This window comes from Melanerpes formicivorus, unplaced genomic scaffold (genome assembly GCF_026170545.1).
Source record: "Melanerpes formicivorus ecotype bairdi unplaced genomic scaffold, bMelFor1.0.p_v2 SCAF_37, whole genome shotgun sequence".
NCBI lineage: Eukaryota > Metazoa > Chordata > Aves > Piciformes > Picidae > Melanerpes > Melanerpes formicivorus.
Genome location: NW_027142389.1, coordinates 1,946,631 through 1,961,676, shown reverse-complemented (window position 1 = coordinate 1,961,676; position 15,046 = coordinate 1,946,631). Strand labels below are relative to the sequence as shown.

General features: G+C 46.6%; 1 protein-coding gene across 7 annotated transcripts in view; it reads right to left on the bottom strand.

The window, feature by feature from the left end:
• ZC3H12B (zinc finger CCCH-type containing 12B) overlaps positions 1-15,046 on the bottom strand; it is a 38,326-nt gene continuing 23,280 nt past the window's right edge. For all 7 annotated transcript variants that reach the window (XM_068157567.1, XM_068157569.1, XM_068157573.1 and 4 more), the window contains 5 exons: positions 13,405-14,179; positions 11,889-12,028; positions 7,330-7,564; positions 7,121-7,227; positions 1-6,131 (listed from right to left, as the gene is read on the bottom strand). In XM_068157567.1, coding sequence (XP_068013668.1) covers positions 4,711-6,131; positions 7,121-7,227; positions 7,330-7,564; positions 11,889-12,028; positions 13,405-14,015 — 2,514 coding nt within the window. In that variant the 5' untranslated portion in view covers positions 14,016-14,179 and the 3' untranslated portion in view covers positions 1-4,710. The remainder of the gene's footprint in view (positions 6,132-7,120; positions 7,228-7,329; positions 7,565-11,888; positions 12,029-13,404; positions 14,180-15,046) is intronic.

Sequence of the window (15,046 nt, the reverse complement as noted above, 5' to 3'; positions counted from 1 at the left end):
TCCAATGGCTCTCAGTTTTATTAAATAAGCAACTTCTTTTTAATATATATATATATATATAAAGTATAACATGTTTCATCTTATTAAATAATTGTGCAAACCTTTAACACAGAGCAGAGGGGGGGGGGGGAAACAGGCAAGAGCCTGGATTTCTTTTAAATTCTTCTCTCCATTTACACTTTAAATACCGCAGACCAAAAGCAGAGATGCTGTGTGATGGCTGGTCAGAGGCTAACCAAACACTGGCATGAGAGTACTGTCAGGGTGCACTTGTTCTTTTCCAGCTGAAATATTGCAAGAAGTAAGCAGGGCTCTGTCACACAGACAAGCCAAGAGGGTTATTAAAGCTCACCACAGAAATAAGGGCCAGATCGAAATGATCTGACTGTGAGGTGTCCTCTAGCACTAAATGCTTCAGGTAAACTTTTGGCAAGCCAAGCTCAAGTAAAATCTCACTCCGTGGAGCAAAGTCTCACAGAACTCAACAGTTCCTTCTCTTTAGCATGGAGCCTTAAAAACACTAGAGTCAAAACATGTCCCTTGAAAGGCTCCTGTTTGTGGCGTGTGTCACCACCGAACTCTTTGGCCAGCTTCTCTGCGTGCTCTGACACCGTCATGTACAATGCGAGGCCCGCAGGCCTTAGAAGCGTGTCAGGGGCAGCTCGCCTAGACAGGTGACTTGGGGTGGTTGTTTTTCCTTTGTTTAATGTGGAGCCTTCTGCTTGTTCTAAGCAACCCTTACCCACACCTTCTGTTTCGAAGTGTAGAGTCCAAGCATTTCCACAGAGGCAGGACAGACTCGGGCTAGTGAATGAGTCACATGCAGCAGCAGCTAGAGCAGCGCACGCTTGACTACCACAGAGCTTCACCAATACCACGGACTGGTGTCACACCCATTTGCACTCGGTTTTGTCATTAAGACTTACATTATATTTGGGTCAACCAAAAAAACCCAAAGAGATTTATAAAATTTTACAACCATTAAACAGTTAAAATGTTTCATTCTACAAATGAATAAAGCCAACTACTGCAGCTCAATACAACGAGAGGACTCGACAGGAGTGAAGTCGGCGCTATGTACAGTTCAATATATTACTGACTCTCCCATTCTTACCCCAAAGAAAGGAAAACAAAACAACCCTAAACAGTTTAAATAACTTAAAACTGACAGCCCAGAAAGCATTTGAGTCATGAAGGGAAGGTTCTACACTGTAAAGTGACAAATCATAGCTAAAGGATGAAAGCTCAGTGAAGCACGGCTCTCAGAGAACACTCTGGCTCCAGTAAAGCATTCAAGTCTACTGCTTAAGCTCCTGCAGGGTGCAGTAGGCCAGGATTTCACCTTCCCACTCTTTCATTTTTTTTTCCCTCTTTCCCTCATCTAGAATTGTTGAATTCATGGATTTTTATTAAAATAGAGTTTCTAGAACTGTTCTCTTACAGTTTTAAAAACATTTAAATACCATGCTCTCAAAAAGAGCATTTATACAAAGTCTTCTATTTACACTATAGACAGTTGTGAGCAGGTGGTAGTAAAAGCAACTCTTCCATGTCAGAAGAAATCTAAGCTTATGAGCTGAAGGTGAATTGAATGTGTCAGTGTTTGGAACTGGCTTGTAAACATACCTGAAAAACAGATGTGGGTGACTGAGTTAATCACTGAAAGGAGCTGATCAGGAAAGACTACATCACACACAGAAGCAGGGTTACCTCTCAGGAGAGCTAAGCAAGCACAGAACTGGCAAATCATTTCCGCGAGGCTACTCTGCCCAGGCTGTAACTCCGCACACGACGGGATGCTGAGAGGGTCTAAGAAGAAGACAGTTTGCCTCCAAAGTGCCTTAGGGAACCAGGATGCTGGGTTTGTATTGGCAGAGCATTCTCATTGCTTAAAGAGGAATCACTCTATCAGTTCAGACAGCAAAAGAAAACGACTAGACAAAGCCTACAGAAATGAGTTATCTCCACAAACCACCCAGAAATGTCTGCTCAGTTTTCCACCTCAGACAACATCAAGAAACGCCTTACTAACCCTCCTTACAGCCAGCTTCTCTCTAGAACTGGAGAAAAAGGGAACAAACATGTTTGGTTTTTTTTTCTACATACAAATATTTAATTCCATGCAGGATGGAAAACGTTGAGTGCACAACAAACTTCATTCAGTACCTAAATAATCGATAAAGTAATCCGCTGAGAACGAAGCAGGGCCTCTAAGCAATCCTATTTTGTTACACTGTTCAACACATGCAGATGAGTCAACAGCAAACATCTTTCACACAAAAGTCTAGTGCAAGAATGTGTCTGCTTTAATAAATAAGACTAAGGCTAACCATGTAGTAATGCTTGAGGTGTACACGCAGCACCTGTGCACGTTAATAAACCTGTTCTGGAAAGTTGTCCTTGTTTGTCTTATAAACTACAAGTGCCCATCTGAAAGCAAAAGACCAAAACAACCAAAAACAAAAACCAAAAACAGATCCATAATTACTCATGGGCTACTACTTCCCTGTGACACATGGTGTCACAAATGTTGTGGTGAAAAGAAAAAACAACAACCATGTTAATACTGAAGTTAATCTAGAGATTAGTAGTAGTAGTTTTCTTTTATACACAGTTTTTTTATACAATCAAGAAAAAAGAGATACAATTTGTATCAACAAACAAAAGGTCATTTCTGGTTATTTGAGGCATTGCTCTCAGCTGCTTATACCATGCAAGAGAAGAGAAGGATTGATTGCAACTCAAAAGATAGGAAAAACGCTGGTCGGTGAGAAAGGCTTTTGAAAACCGGGCAAGAATTGAGTTGGGTTTCCCCAGCTTAGTATAAATGGCTGACTGTTAATCCCTCCCCACCCTCCCCACCCCTAGTTAACAGGGATGATAACCAACTCATCCTTTTTCACATGTAGAAAGAGAATCACCTCGGTAAGTTAGCTCATTTTGAATACATAATGCCACGTGGTGTCAGCTAATGGTCATTACGGATGCCCCCTGCACCACCACAAGAGCAGTGATCCTGTGTGGAACGATACAGGCATCAAATCTCTCCCCAATTGTGCTTTGGTGGTGGTTCTTTTATTTTTCCCTCCCCCCTTTTCTTCTTTTTTTTTTCCCCAATATGCCAGGAACCTCTTTTGCCACATGATAAAAGAGCCCACGAGATATTTGGAGTCAACCCAACCGTCACAGCAACACAAGTGGAGGAAATGATGTAAGCTCTGTTCCTCGGACAGACAAAGAGAACTAGAAAGCAGCATGCAAGCCGTTATCAAAACACCAGAAACAACCCTGACTGCAGCCTCACGTTCCGTGTGTTTCACAGTAAGAAACATTTAGGCAGTGTCACACCTTCTCATGAAGAAACAAAAGGCCAGAAACCAGGCCTTCTCAACTTTCATGAAAAAAACTACAGTAGAAGTCAACAAGTCCTAGCTCGAGCCCTGTCGAGTTAGTGGTGGTTGGAAATGCTGAAATATACAATGGAGTCAAAAAAGGGCGTCCAGTCAGTGCAGCTTAAAAAAACCAAGAAACGCCTCTGTTGGAGACATTTAGCTACAAAGGTTCCCACCCTGAGCAAGGTACCAGTTTGCGCAAACGATGCCACACAAAAGGAGCTCACCTCTTGAAAGGGGAACTCTAGAAGCCTTCGTGAGGCAAATGCACACCTCTGCGTGGATCTGAAGAGCAGAAAAAAACAGGCCAGCTTTGCCACAACCCCCAACTGTAGCAACTCTCTTCCAAGAAGCAGCCCCTTCTCAAGTGGAGCTTTCTACAGCCGTCAGGAAGGCTGGGCCGGCTCGGGCATCAGCCTTGCCCCCCGGCGGAAGGGCTGTAGCTGCTGATCAACTTCCACGTTGAAATCCAGGGTTGAGGAATCCCATTTACATAAAACTGCCAATTTCCTTTCAGCCTGTCCAGACACCTGGCTCACTGCACAGCTGAGAGGCAGCTCTGAAGAGAGAAGCTACAGTTGAACTTCTTTGAGTTTACTGAATGGCGCTCACGCCTTCAACACTCCTCAAGGTTTTGGTCCCAATTTAATCAAGTATTTGGCTTCTGTTGGACCGAGCCAAGGTATTGGGCAATAGATACTCAACCTCCTGGGGAATAGATTTGAAATTCAAGTACCAGCAACAATAGTGACACTTGAAAGCTGAAATCAGGAGTTTGGGGGATCTTTTTTTGGGGGGTGGTGGTGGTGTTGGTTTTTTTTTCCCCCCTTTGACAAATTTGAGCACTTGAATTTTTGTCAAGTTGACTTTTTCCTCCCTATCTCGCAACGCCGGTAGGCAGTGTCGAAAGACAAAGCTGAAGCCCTACAAGTCATCTGGGTGTGTATAGAGCATATCCCTTAAAGGCCAAATAGGTATTTGTAAGCAAATTGAAAAGTGTACACGAAGACATGCAACCTAATTGCTTAACAGTTGTTCAGTAACACCGAATGTGACGTCGTAGTTCTTAATGAGCTATCCATGCAGCAAGGTATGCATTTCCTATAAAATACTATTAAAAATCCCTAGGTTGAAAATCTGGAAATTTACAATACAATCACCTCTTAAGATAGTGCCTCAGCATAGATATGATTGCTACTGTGTACAGGATTTGATAGGTGGTAGAAAATATTTACACGGGATTGGCCCCCGTCCTCCTTCATTTGAGTTGCCCTACACGCCGTCGCTGCCTCTTTAGCCCAGAGGAGGCTGCAATGCTTTAACGCCCTGTTCTCAATTTGGCAACAATCATAGCTGCCAGCTGTTGTGCATCTGTCATGTGGGGATTCTTTTCCATCACAGAAAGGACAATGCTTGGAGGGAAAATATTGCAGAGGTTCTTGTACGTTTGATACTGGTGTTCTGGGATGACGTGAGGTTCCCGCGGCTCACCGCATATCCCAATCCAGGGATTCCTCCAGAGCTGCTCCATCTTCTCAGGCATGCTTCTCACCATGACAGGCTCGTAGCACGGCTGCATGAGGTTGTTGCTCAATGGGTACGAGTGGTAAGTGTAGGAGTCTGATGCACATGGCAATGGGTCCCAACTAGCATGCTGCTCTCGACAGAGAGGTGGTCTCCTCTGCCTCGTGGGGTTGCTCTCGTAAAGCCGTGAGTCAGAGATGCTGTCCATCCTCGTCATGACCAAGGCACGGCTTGGCTGGGCAGTTGATGGGTGAACGTTTTGAGGCACAGGGTATTCTCCTGGACAACTGGACCGTGCTCCAACAACTGGATGCTGGGCGTGTAGCCCTAAGTGGGACACTGACTGTTTGCGAAGGGATTGCTTAGGCTCTTCAGTTCCGTAACTCTGAACTCTATTTAAGGCTTCATGGTAACCATGGGAAAAAGGCTGAAGACGATTTTGCGATGGCAGTCTGTGGATCTTCACATTGTCTTCTGGACTGGCATCTGCTACACCCAGATACAAGTCATTGTAAGAGGAATAAGAATCATTACTCGTATGGCTTAAGCAACTGTCAGGACAGGGGCTTGAGTTTCTAGAATACATCCCCTGGTCCATATCAGCCCCGTAATAATCTGTGTTACGGATACTACTTATGCTCAAGTTGGAGAAATCACTGAGTAAGGAGTAATAGCCATGGTCCCCCAAGGACTCGTATTTGGGATACTGGTCAGTATAGCTAACTGAGGTGCCATGGCTATTGGTGACTAGTATAGGAGGATATTGCACACTGGACATATGTTCCAGTGAGGATTTCTGATGCATGAACTGTGAGGAACCTGGCACCGGGCTGCTTGCAGAACGCGTATTTAATGCACCAGCTGCATGGCTTTTTGGTGGAGGGAGCGTTGGTACACTTAGTGCAGAAACCAGCGACGGGACAGAGCTGGCCTCGGACTTCCGGGCTACTGACAACTTTTCCTCAGGCTCCACAGCTACTGATCTAATGCTTGGATCTGACTGGCGTTTTGGGGCAATGCGTTTCACTTCAGAACTGATTTCTCCTTTGGAGCTGGATGGCCCTGTGCCACATTTGGCCAAGGCTCCCTCACTCATAGTTTTCACAGCAGATAATTTGGCACTTATTCGAAGCTCATCCGCTACTGACCTTTGAGGCTGGTTTGCCCGTTCGGGGTGGTAATATTTACATTTGTGCCCATAGGTGCACTTTTTACCTGGAAGAAAAGTGGTTTTAAGGTTAAACAAGCCAAAAAAAAACTCATCAAACACACCAGCTGCTAGCTTTTTCCTTTGTATTTCTCACCGCTTCTCAAAGTATTTCTATCTATCTTTATCTATTCTATACATCTAAATATATCTATCGTATATACAGGCAGTCACAGACTCTGCTACCTGTATCCATGGATATCAGTGCATCAAGAGCTAGATACATCAGTTTTCTTCCTACTGGCTCATGACTTCAGTGCTGACAAGATACACAATGCTATATAAAACCAAACAGCTCTAACATGGCTGGTGTAGTTATGAGTCCCCTTCCCAAAGCAGAAGAAAACAGGGAAAAGCTGTGTTGCCCACAAGGCACACCTGGTAATCCTGCATTTTCTGCTACACAGCAGTTATTAACATGTGTATGAAGGCTAAGAAAATGGATATTTATAATGCTTGGATGGCAACATGAATCTTAAAATGGTTTGGGTTGGAAGGGACCTCCAAAGCTCATCTAGTCCAACCCCCCTGCAGACAGCAGGGACATCCTCCACTAGAGCAGGTTGGTGCCATGGTTTAGCTGATTAAATAGTGTTGGATGATAGGTTGGACTGGTTGATCTCAAAGGTCTTTTCCAACCTGGTTAATTCTATTCCATTCCATTCCATCCTATCCTAATTCCATTCTATTCCATTCCATTCTATTCTATTCTATTCAGAGCCTTGTCCAGCCTGACCTTGAATATATCCAAGGATGGGGCCTCAACTACCCCCCTGGACAACCTGTTGCAGTGTTCCACTACCCTCATGGTGCAGAACTTGTTCCTAACATCCAATCTAAACCTACTCTTCTCTAATTTCAAACCACTGCCCCTTGTCCTATCACTACATGAAAAATTACTTCTTTCTTGTTTCCCCCCCTGCTAATGACAAGTCATCAGTTAATTGCTCCTTTCATCTGCCACTGAATAACAAATCCTCCTGACTTGGGCACTTACCATAAGGACACGGTTGTTTCTTATGTTCAGGAATAACTGGCCTTTTCCTTAAGAAATTCTCAAGGCTGGGACCATGGCGTCCTAAAGGGTCATCAGGAGGCATAAATCTAAGGAGAAAGGAATGGAGAGGGACCTTCAGTTTTCACCGAGGACTCTGAATTAGCAAATTCCTTTGGCTTCTGAACCAAAAGAAACAAACAAGCCCATACTTGTCATTCACAAAAGAATACATCAGCAGCCTCTCCTCGATGAACTTCTTCCACTCGGGTTTCTCATTCTGCAGGTCCCGGTAGTTGTCGTTGGACACGATGATGCCGTCTGAGTCGAACGCCAGTTTCACTATGAATCGGTCGTCGTAGCAAACCACTCTCCTTCCCTGAACCCTTCGAGATGGGGTGAACACAAGAATCTTTTCTTTCTCCAATTTCCGTAGGATTTCTTGGTCTGCAAAAGAAGTTGAGTTGAGCAGCTTTTCACAGTATCACAGTATCACAGTATCACCCAGGTTGGAAAGGACCTCGAGGATCATCGAGTCCAACCTGACACCACAGACCCCATGACTAGACCATGGCACCAAGTGCCACGTCCAATCTCCCCTTGAACGCCTCCAGGGTCGATGACTCAACCACCTCCCTGGGCAACCCATTCCAATGCCGAATGACTCGCTCGGTGAAGAACTTCCTCCTCACCTCAGCAGCTGTAAAAGAGGAGGCGTGGCCTCTGAAACGTGGAGCGTCTCGCTGGCTTTTCTGACAGCGTGTTTGTAATTACATTCCTGTACAGCTCCCATTAGCTCTGAGAAATACCTAGGTGCAGGCTGGCATTTTATTTCAAAGTGCTGGTTCAGTATTTCAGCTTCATAGTATCATAGTATCAGTCAGGGTTGGAAGGGACCACAAGGATCATCTAGTTCCAACCCCCCGGCCATGGGCAGGGACACCCCACACTAGATCAGGCTGGCCAGAGCCTCGTCCAGCCTGGTCATGACCACTCTATTCCTTTACAAGCAGCCATTTGCCTTTGCTCAGTCTTCCTGAACACACCAAGAACTTTGTTGTTACTGTATTACAATAGCCTTCTTGTTAGCCTGGAGTAAAATGCAAGTACTATGGGTCAAAACACATATTGCCCCTTCTGTGTTCATGGTGAGCCTACTAAATGAGTCCCTGGCCTGATATCCCTTGCTTTATACTTGCCCTGCAACCATCAGTCAGTTCCTGTATGCTTAACAACGTTTGCTAACAGGAAAATATGCCTGCTGCTTCTCCAAAGGATTGAAATGATCCAGCTGAGTCACAAAACCCCAGCACTGTTTCCAGGTGCAGACACCTGAATGCAGGTTTCCTCACCACTGAAACTGCTGTGTTTCCAAATGGACATAACACCCACAGCCCAGTCTGTAGCACCCATCAGAATCACAAAATGGCTTAGGTGGGAAGGAATCATAGAGGTCATCTACTCCAACCTCCCTGCCACTGGCAAGGACACCTCTCCACTAGATTTGGCTGCTCAAAGGCCTCATCCAACCTGGCCTGTATATTAGAGAGTGGCTCTGTATATTAGAGAGTTGGCTCTGTATATTAGAGAGTCAATCTCTGCCACACAACTTGTGGTGGAAGATGAGGTAGTTGAGAGCCTGTGGGTCAAAATCAGAGGACAACCTAACAAGTCTGACATCCTGATTGGAATCTGTTACAGACCACCCAACCAGGATGAGGCGGCTGATGAGTTGTTCTACAAGCAACTGGAGGCTGTCTCAAGATCATCTGATCTTGTCCTTGTTGGTGACTTCAACCTCCCAGATATCTGCTGGGAACTTAATTCAGCAGGGAGGAGGCAGTCCAGAAGATTCCTGGAGCGAATGGAGGACTGCTTCCTGACACAGCTGTTAAGCGAGCCTACCAGGGGACAGGCTCTGCTTGACCTGCTGTTCTGCAATAGGGAAGGGCTGGTGGGAGATGTGATCGTGGGAGGCTGCCTAGGGTGCAGTGACCACGAGATAGTGAAGTTTTCAATATGCAGGGAGATTGGGAGGAGCACCAACAGAACCTCCACCTTGGACTTCCGAAGGGCGAACTTCAGCCTATTTAAAAAACTTGTCTGCAAAGTCCCCTGGGTACCAGCCCTCATGAACCAAGGGGTTCAGGAGGGTTGGACCTACTTCAAACAGGAGCTCTTGAAGGCACAGGAATTGGCGGTTCCCATGTGCCGGAAGGCAAGCCGGCGGGGAAGGCGACCAGCCTGGATGAGCAAGCAGCTCCTGGAGGATTTAAGGGGGAAGAGGAGGCTGTATCACCTTTGGAAGGAGGGGAAGGCTTCTCGAGGTATGTTCAAGGAAGCTGTTAGATTATGTAGGAATAAAATTAGGGAGGCTAAGGCCCAGCTGGAACTGAAGCTGGCCACCTCAGTCAAAGATAATAAAAAGCATTTTTATAAATATATTAACAATAAGAAGAAGGGCAGGAAGAACCTGAACTCCCTAGTGGACCTGGAGGGGAACACAGTTACTGAGGATGAGGATAAAGCTGAGGTCCTGAACACCTTCTTTACCTCAATGTTTAACAGCAAGGCAGGAGTTCAGGACGAGTGGTCTCCGGAGCTGGGCGTTGGGGTCGGGGAGCAGAGTAATACCCTGGAAATCCATGAGGAGTTAGTTCGGGACCTGCTGAGCCACTTGGATATCCACAAGTCCATGGGACCAGATGGGATCCATCCTAGGGTGCTGAGAGAGCTGGCGGATGTGCTAGCTAGGCCACTCTCCATCATTTTCCTCCAGTCCTGGCTCACTGGTGAGGTCCCAGATGACTGGAAACTGGCCAACGTGGTCCCCATCCACAAGAAGGGTCGGATGGAGGAACCTGGAAACTACAGGCCAGTCAGCCTGACCTCAGTGCCAGGGAAAGTGATGGAGCAGATTATCCTGGCAGCAATAACTGCGCACCTGAAGGATGGCCAAGGGCTCAGGTCCAGCCAACATGGATTCAGGAAGGGCAGATCCTGCCTCTCCAACCTGATCTCTTTCTATGATCAGGTGACCCGCCTGGTGGATGTGGGGAGGCCTGTGGATGTGGTCTACCTAGACTTCAGCAAGGCCTTTGACACCGTCCCCCACAGCAAACTGCTGACTAAGCTGTCAGCCTGTGGATTGGACCACTACACTCTGTGCTGGGTTAGGAACTGGCTGGAGGGCCGGGCCCAGAGAGTGGTCGTGAACGGTGCCGCATCCAGCTGGAGGCCAGTCACCAGTGGTGTCCCCCAGGGATCAGTGCTGGGCCCTGTCCTCTTCAACATATTCGTTGATGATCTGGATGAAGGGGTAGAGTCAGTCATCAGCAAGTTTGCAGATGACACAAAGTTAGGGGGAGATGTTAGTCAATTAGAGGGTAGAAAGGCTCTGCAGAGGGACCTCGACCGACTGGAAAGATGGGCAGAGTCCAATGGGATGGCTTTCAACAAGTCCAAGTGCCGAGTGCTGCACTTTGGCTATGGCAATCCCATGCAGAGCTATAGGCTGGGGTCGGAGTGGCTGGAGAGCTCCCAGACAGAGAGGGACCTGGGTGTGCTGATCGACAGCCACCTGAATATGAGCCAGCAGTGTGCTCAGGTGGCCAGGAGGGCCAATAGCATTCTGGCCTGCATTAGGAATAGTGTGGCCAGCAGGAGCAGGGAGGTCATAGTGCCCCTGTACTCTGCTCTAGTTAGGCCACACCTTGAGTACTGTGTCCAGTTCTGGGCTCCTCAGTTTAAGAAGGACATTGAGACACTTGAGCGTGTCCAGAGAAGGGCAACAAGGCTGGTGAGAGGCCTTGAACACAAGCCCTATGAGGAGAGGCTGAGGGAGCTGGGATTGTTTAGCCTGGAGAAGAGGAGGCTCAGGGGTGACCTTATTGCCCTCTACAACTACCTGAAGGGTGGTTGTAGCCAGGAGGGAGTTGGCCTCTTCTCCCAGGCAACCAGCACCAGAACAAGGGGACACAGTCTCAAGCTGCGCCAGGGGAGGTTCAGACTCGAGGTGAGGAGGAAGTTCTTCACCGAGCGAGTCATTCGGCATTGGAATGGGTTACCCAGGGAGGTGGTTGAGTCATCGACCCTGGAGGCGTTCAAGGGGAGATTGGACGTGGCACTTGGTGCCATGGTCTAGTCATGGGGTCTGCGGTGTCAGGTTGGACTCGATGATCCTCGAGGTCCTTTCCAACCTGGGTGATACTGTGATACTGTGATACTGTGTGATACCCCCAGGGAGGAGGCATTCAAAACCTCCCTGGGCAGCCTGTTGCAGAGTCTCACCACCCTCATACTGAAGAACTTCTTCTCAAGGTCCAATCTAAACCTACTCTCCCTCAGCTTCAAACCATTTCCTCTTGTCCTATTGCTTGACACCCTTACGAAAAGTCCCTCTCCAACCTTCCTGTAGGATCCCTTCAGGTATTGGAAGGCAGCTCTAAGGTCCCCCTGGAGTCTCCTCTTCTCTAGGCTAAACAGCCCCAAGCTCCCTCAGTCTAACCTCATAGCAGAGGTGCTCCATCCCTTGAATCATCTTTGTGGCCCCCTCCTGGACTCACTCCAAGAGCTCGGTGTCCTTCTTATGATGGGGACACCAGAACTGGACACACTCTTAGAAGTGGGGGGTCTCAGAAGAGCAGAATCAAGTGGAAGAGTCACCTCTCTTGACCTGCTGGCCACACTCTTGAGACAACACGGTTGTGTAGCAATGGAATACTTTTTAAAACCAAAAGGTCAAAGATTTTCTTTCTCTTCTTTCTCTTACCTGTAATTGGTGCATCAGGTCGAGACTGCTCTTTTCTCCACGCAGGCACAAACACAGTGATATCTTTGTGTCCTTTTTCCAGGAACCAGTCGACAGCTAGCTGAATTCCCCGACAGGAGAAGCCTTCTTTGTTCCCATGGCTGAAGAACATGCAAAAAGGTTTAGAAACAGCAAGGACAGAAGTTATATTTGGCTTTAGTTTTCTGTTATTGTGGTGGTGGTGGTGGTTTTGAGGGGGGTTAGATTTTTACTCTGCTAGTGCTGCCTTCTGTCCCCTCTCTGAAGGTGAGGATTGTGCTGAATGACCTTCCATGACTTATTTAGTAACAGTAGTCTTCATTTGTAGTACCTATGACTAAGCTAAACTCCAGGACTGTGAAGTTATGAAATAAATTACTAATCTTCTCTACCTAAAAGTAAAACACCAGCCTATCATAGCATCTCATACCTCATCTTGAAATCAGACTGAAAGCACAAGTACCTCAGTGAGTTTCTACACAAGGCCCAGTATGAAGAAAGGTATTTCTGAGTATACCCTTTTGATTCTTTTAATTAGACCAGCTTATGAAATTGGAAGAGTGGTCCAGCCCTATTCAGCCACAAGATTACAGCAGCTCTAGAAATGGTGAAAGCAAATAAATGTGAATTTTTCCCCACTTCTTCATTTTATTAGATCAGCTAATGAAAAAAAACACTATCACTTTCCCCAATAAACTGAGCTTAGAGAGTCACAGAATGTTAGAGAGGTTGGAAGGGACCTCCAGAGCTCACTGAGTCCAACTCCCCTGCCAAAAGCAGGATCACCTAGGGATCTTGCTTTAAGTAGTACTATAAAAGTGATCAGTAACACAAAAAAGAATGAGTGATGCTGGCTGGAATGGCTGATAGGTGCTTTTAAACATCCTGACTGGGGAAAAAAACCCACCACCACCATTTCTCTAATCCTAAATATTCTGCATTCTTTATGAGGGCTTTTTAAAGGAAAGAGTAATTCTCTCAGAATGGTTTAAGCCCTGCTCCCATCAAAACTTGCGTTCTGTGAAGCACACAGGGGTCTAAAACAGCACCAAGGTAAAAGGGAATCATTTTTACAGTAGCTTAAGATGGTCCTGCAAGAAAAATACTAATTCTTCAAAGGTTTGATAGAAACTAAGGAGAATCTTTACTAAGAATCTTAATTAGTGTTAACAAGTGACCCTATCTTGATTCACTAAAGAGTCAGGTTTTAAACCCTCTCAGGAAACAGTTCAGGAAGGCCTGAATAATAAACAAGCAGGTAGACAGAGAACACAATAGACTACACAGGTAGGAAAAGGGGCAGAGGGAAAGTGGAATACAGATTAGATCTGAAGGATTAACAGCATAATTAAAGCCTGGGCTAAAGAGTCCATAAAAAAGGTGCATTATCAGTGTAGATATACTACATGACTCAAAATGACTTTGCCACCAAGCCTGGGTTTTCTCCTATGTATTTTAGTGATTTATTCTTTTCAACTGGTGTGACAGGGAGACCTACCTCATAGCCACGTTGCTTCCATCAATGACAATTGGCCTCAAGTTATCACTGTTATCCACAACTTCATCTTCAAGTGACAGTTCAGGGCTTGCTATTTCCTTTGGGCAAGGGCCTCTTGGCACCAGAGTGCTAGTGGTACTGCTGGCACTGCTTTGTCCCTCCGATTCGCTTTTGTTGCCAAGTCTCACAAGCTCTGCCAGAACATCATTGATGAGTGCATCTGCTCCCAATTTATTCAGTACAGCCTGGATCTGATCTCCTGCATACCCAAGCTTTAAAGCAAAATCCATTTTAGCTTGGTATTCCTTGTCCAAATTTGGTTTGCATTCATCTAGCTTCAAGTCTTGTGTGATACTGCTCTGCGAAAAGCTTGGGCGATCCAAACAAGGAGACCGACAGAGTGGCCGATGTGGTTTAGTGGAAACCTCCTTTTCTCTCCACTGAGTATTGCTACAGCTGCTTCTGAAGTAGGGTTGCTCAGGTTCACTTTCTGAGCTCGTCCATTCCTCAGACTCAGCACTGCATTCCCCAGCATCTTGTTCCACGTTTCTGTCTTCTCTGGAGCGCCTCTTCTCCATTTTCAGCTTTCCTACCATAGACCAGGCCGTCATCACGTTCAGCTTCCAGCCAGAGAGCTCAGTTCTCTTTCATTTCCAAAGCCACCTGCAATTCACACTCAGTTGCATCGTGTTAGCCAAGCAGAAGTTTCCACGAGGTGGGAGTTAAATTGTCTTGCTTACTATGTTCTGGCATAAACAACACCAACATGAAGTTCCTTTAAAAAACAAAAACACCAACAAAACAAACAAACAATCAAAAAGCCACAGAAAAATAACACAAACCATTAGCTTGTGACAAACTGAATGGCATTCAACAAGTCCAAGTGCCGAGTGCTGCACTTTGGCTACGGCAATCCCATGCAGAGCTACAGGCTGGGGTCGGAGTGGCTGAGAGCTCCCAAACAGAGAGGGACCTGGGTGTGCTGATTGACAGCCACCTGAATATGAGCCAACAGTGTGCCCAGGTGGCCAAGAGGGCCAATGGCATCCTGGCCTGCATTAGGAATAGTGTGGTCAGCAGGAGCAGGGAAGTCATTGTGCCCCTGCACTCTGCATTGGTTAGGCCGCACCTTGAGTCCTGTGTCCAGTTCTGGGCCCCTCGGATTAAGAAGGACATCGAGACACTTGAAGGTGTCCAGAGAAGGGCAGCAAGGCTGGGGAGAGGCCTTGAGCACAGCCCTGTGAGGAGAGGCTGAGGGAGCTGGGATTGTTTAGCCTGGAGAAGAGGAGGCTCAGGGGTGACCTCATTGCCCTCTACAACTACTTGAAGGGAGGTTGTAGTCGGGAAGGGGTTGGTCTCTTCTCCCAGGCAACCAGCACCAGAACAAGAGGACACAGTCTCAAGCTGTGCCAGGGGAGGTTTAGACTCGAGGTGAGAAGAAAGTTCTTCACAGAGAGAGTTAGCCATTGGAATGTGCTGCCCAGGGACGTGGTAGAGTCACCATCCCTGGAGGCGTTCAAGAGGGGATTGGATGTGGCACTTGGTGCCATGGTCTAGTCATGGGGCCTGTGTTGATAGGTTGGACTCGATGATCCTCGAGGTCTCTTCCAACCTTAGTTATACTGTGATACTGTGAAATTCT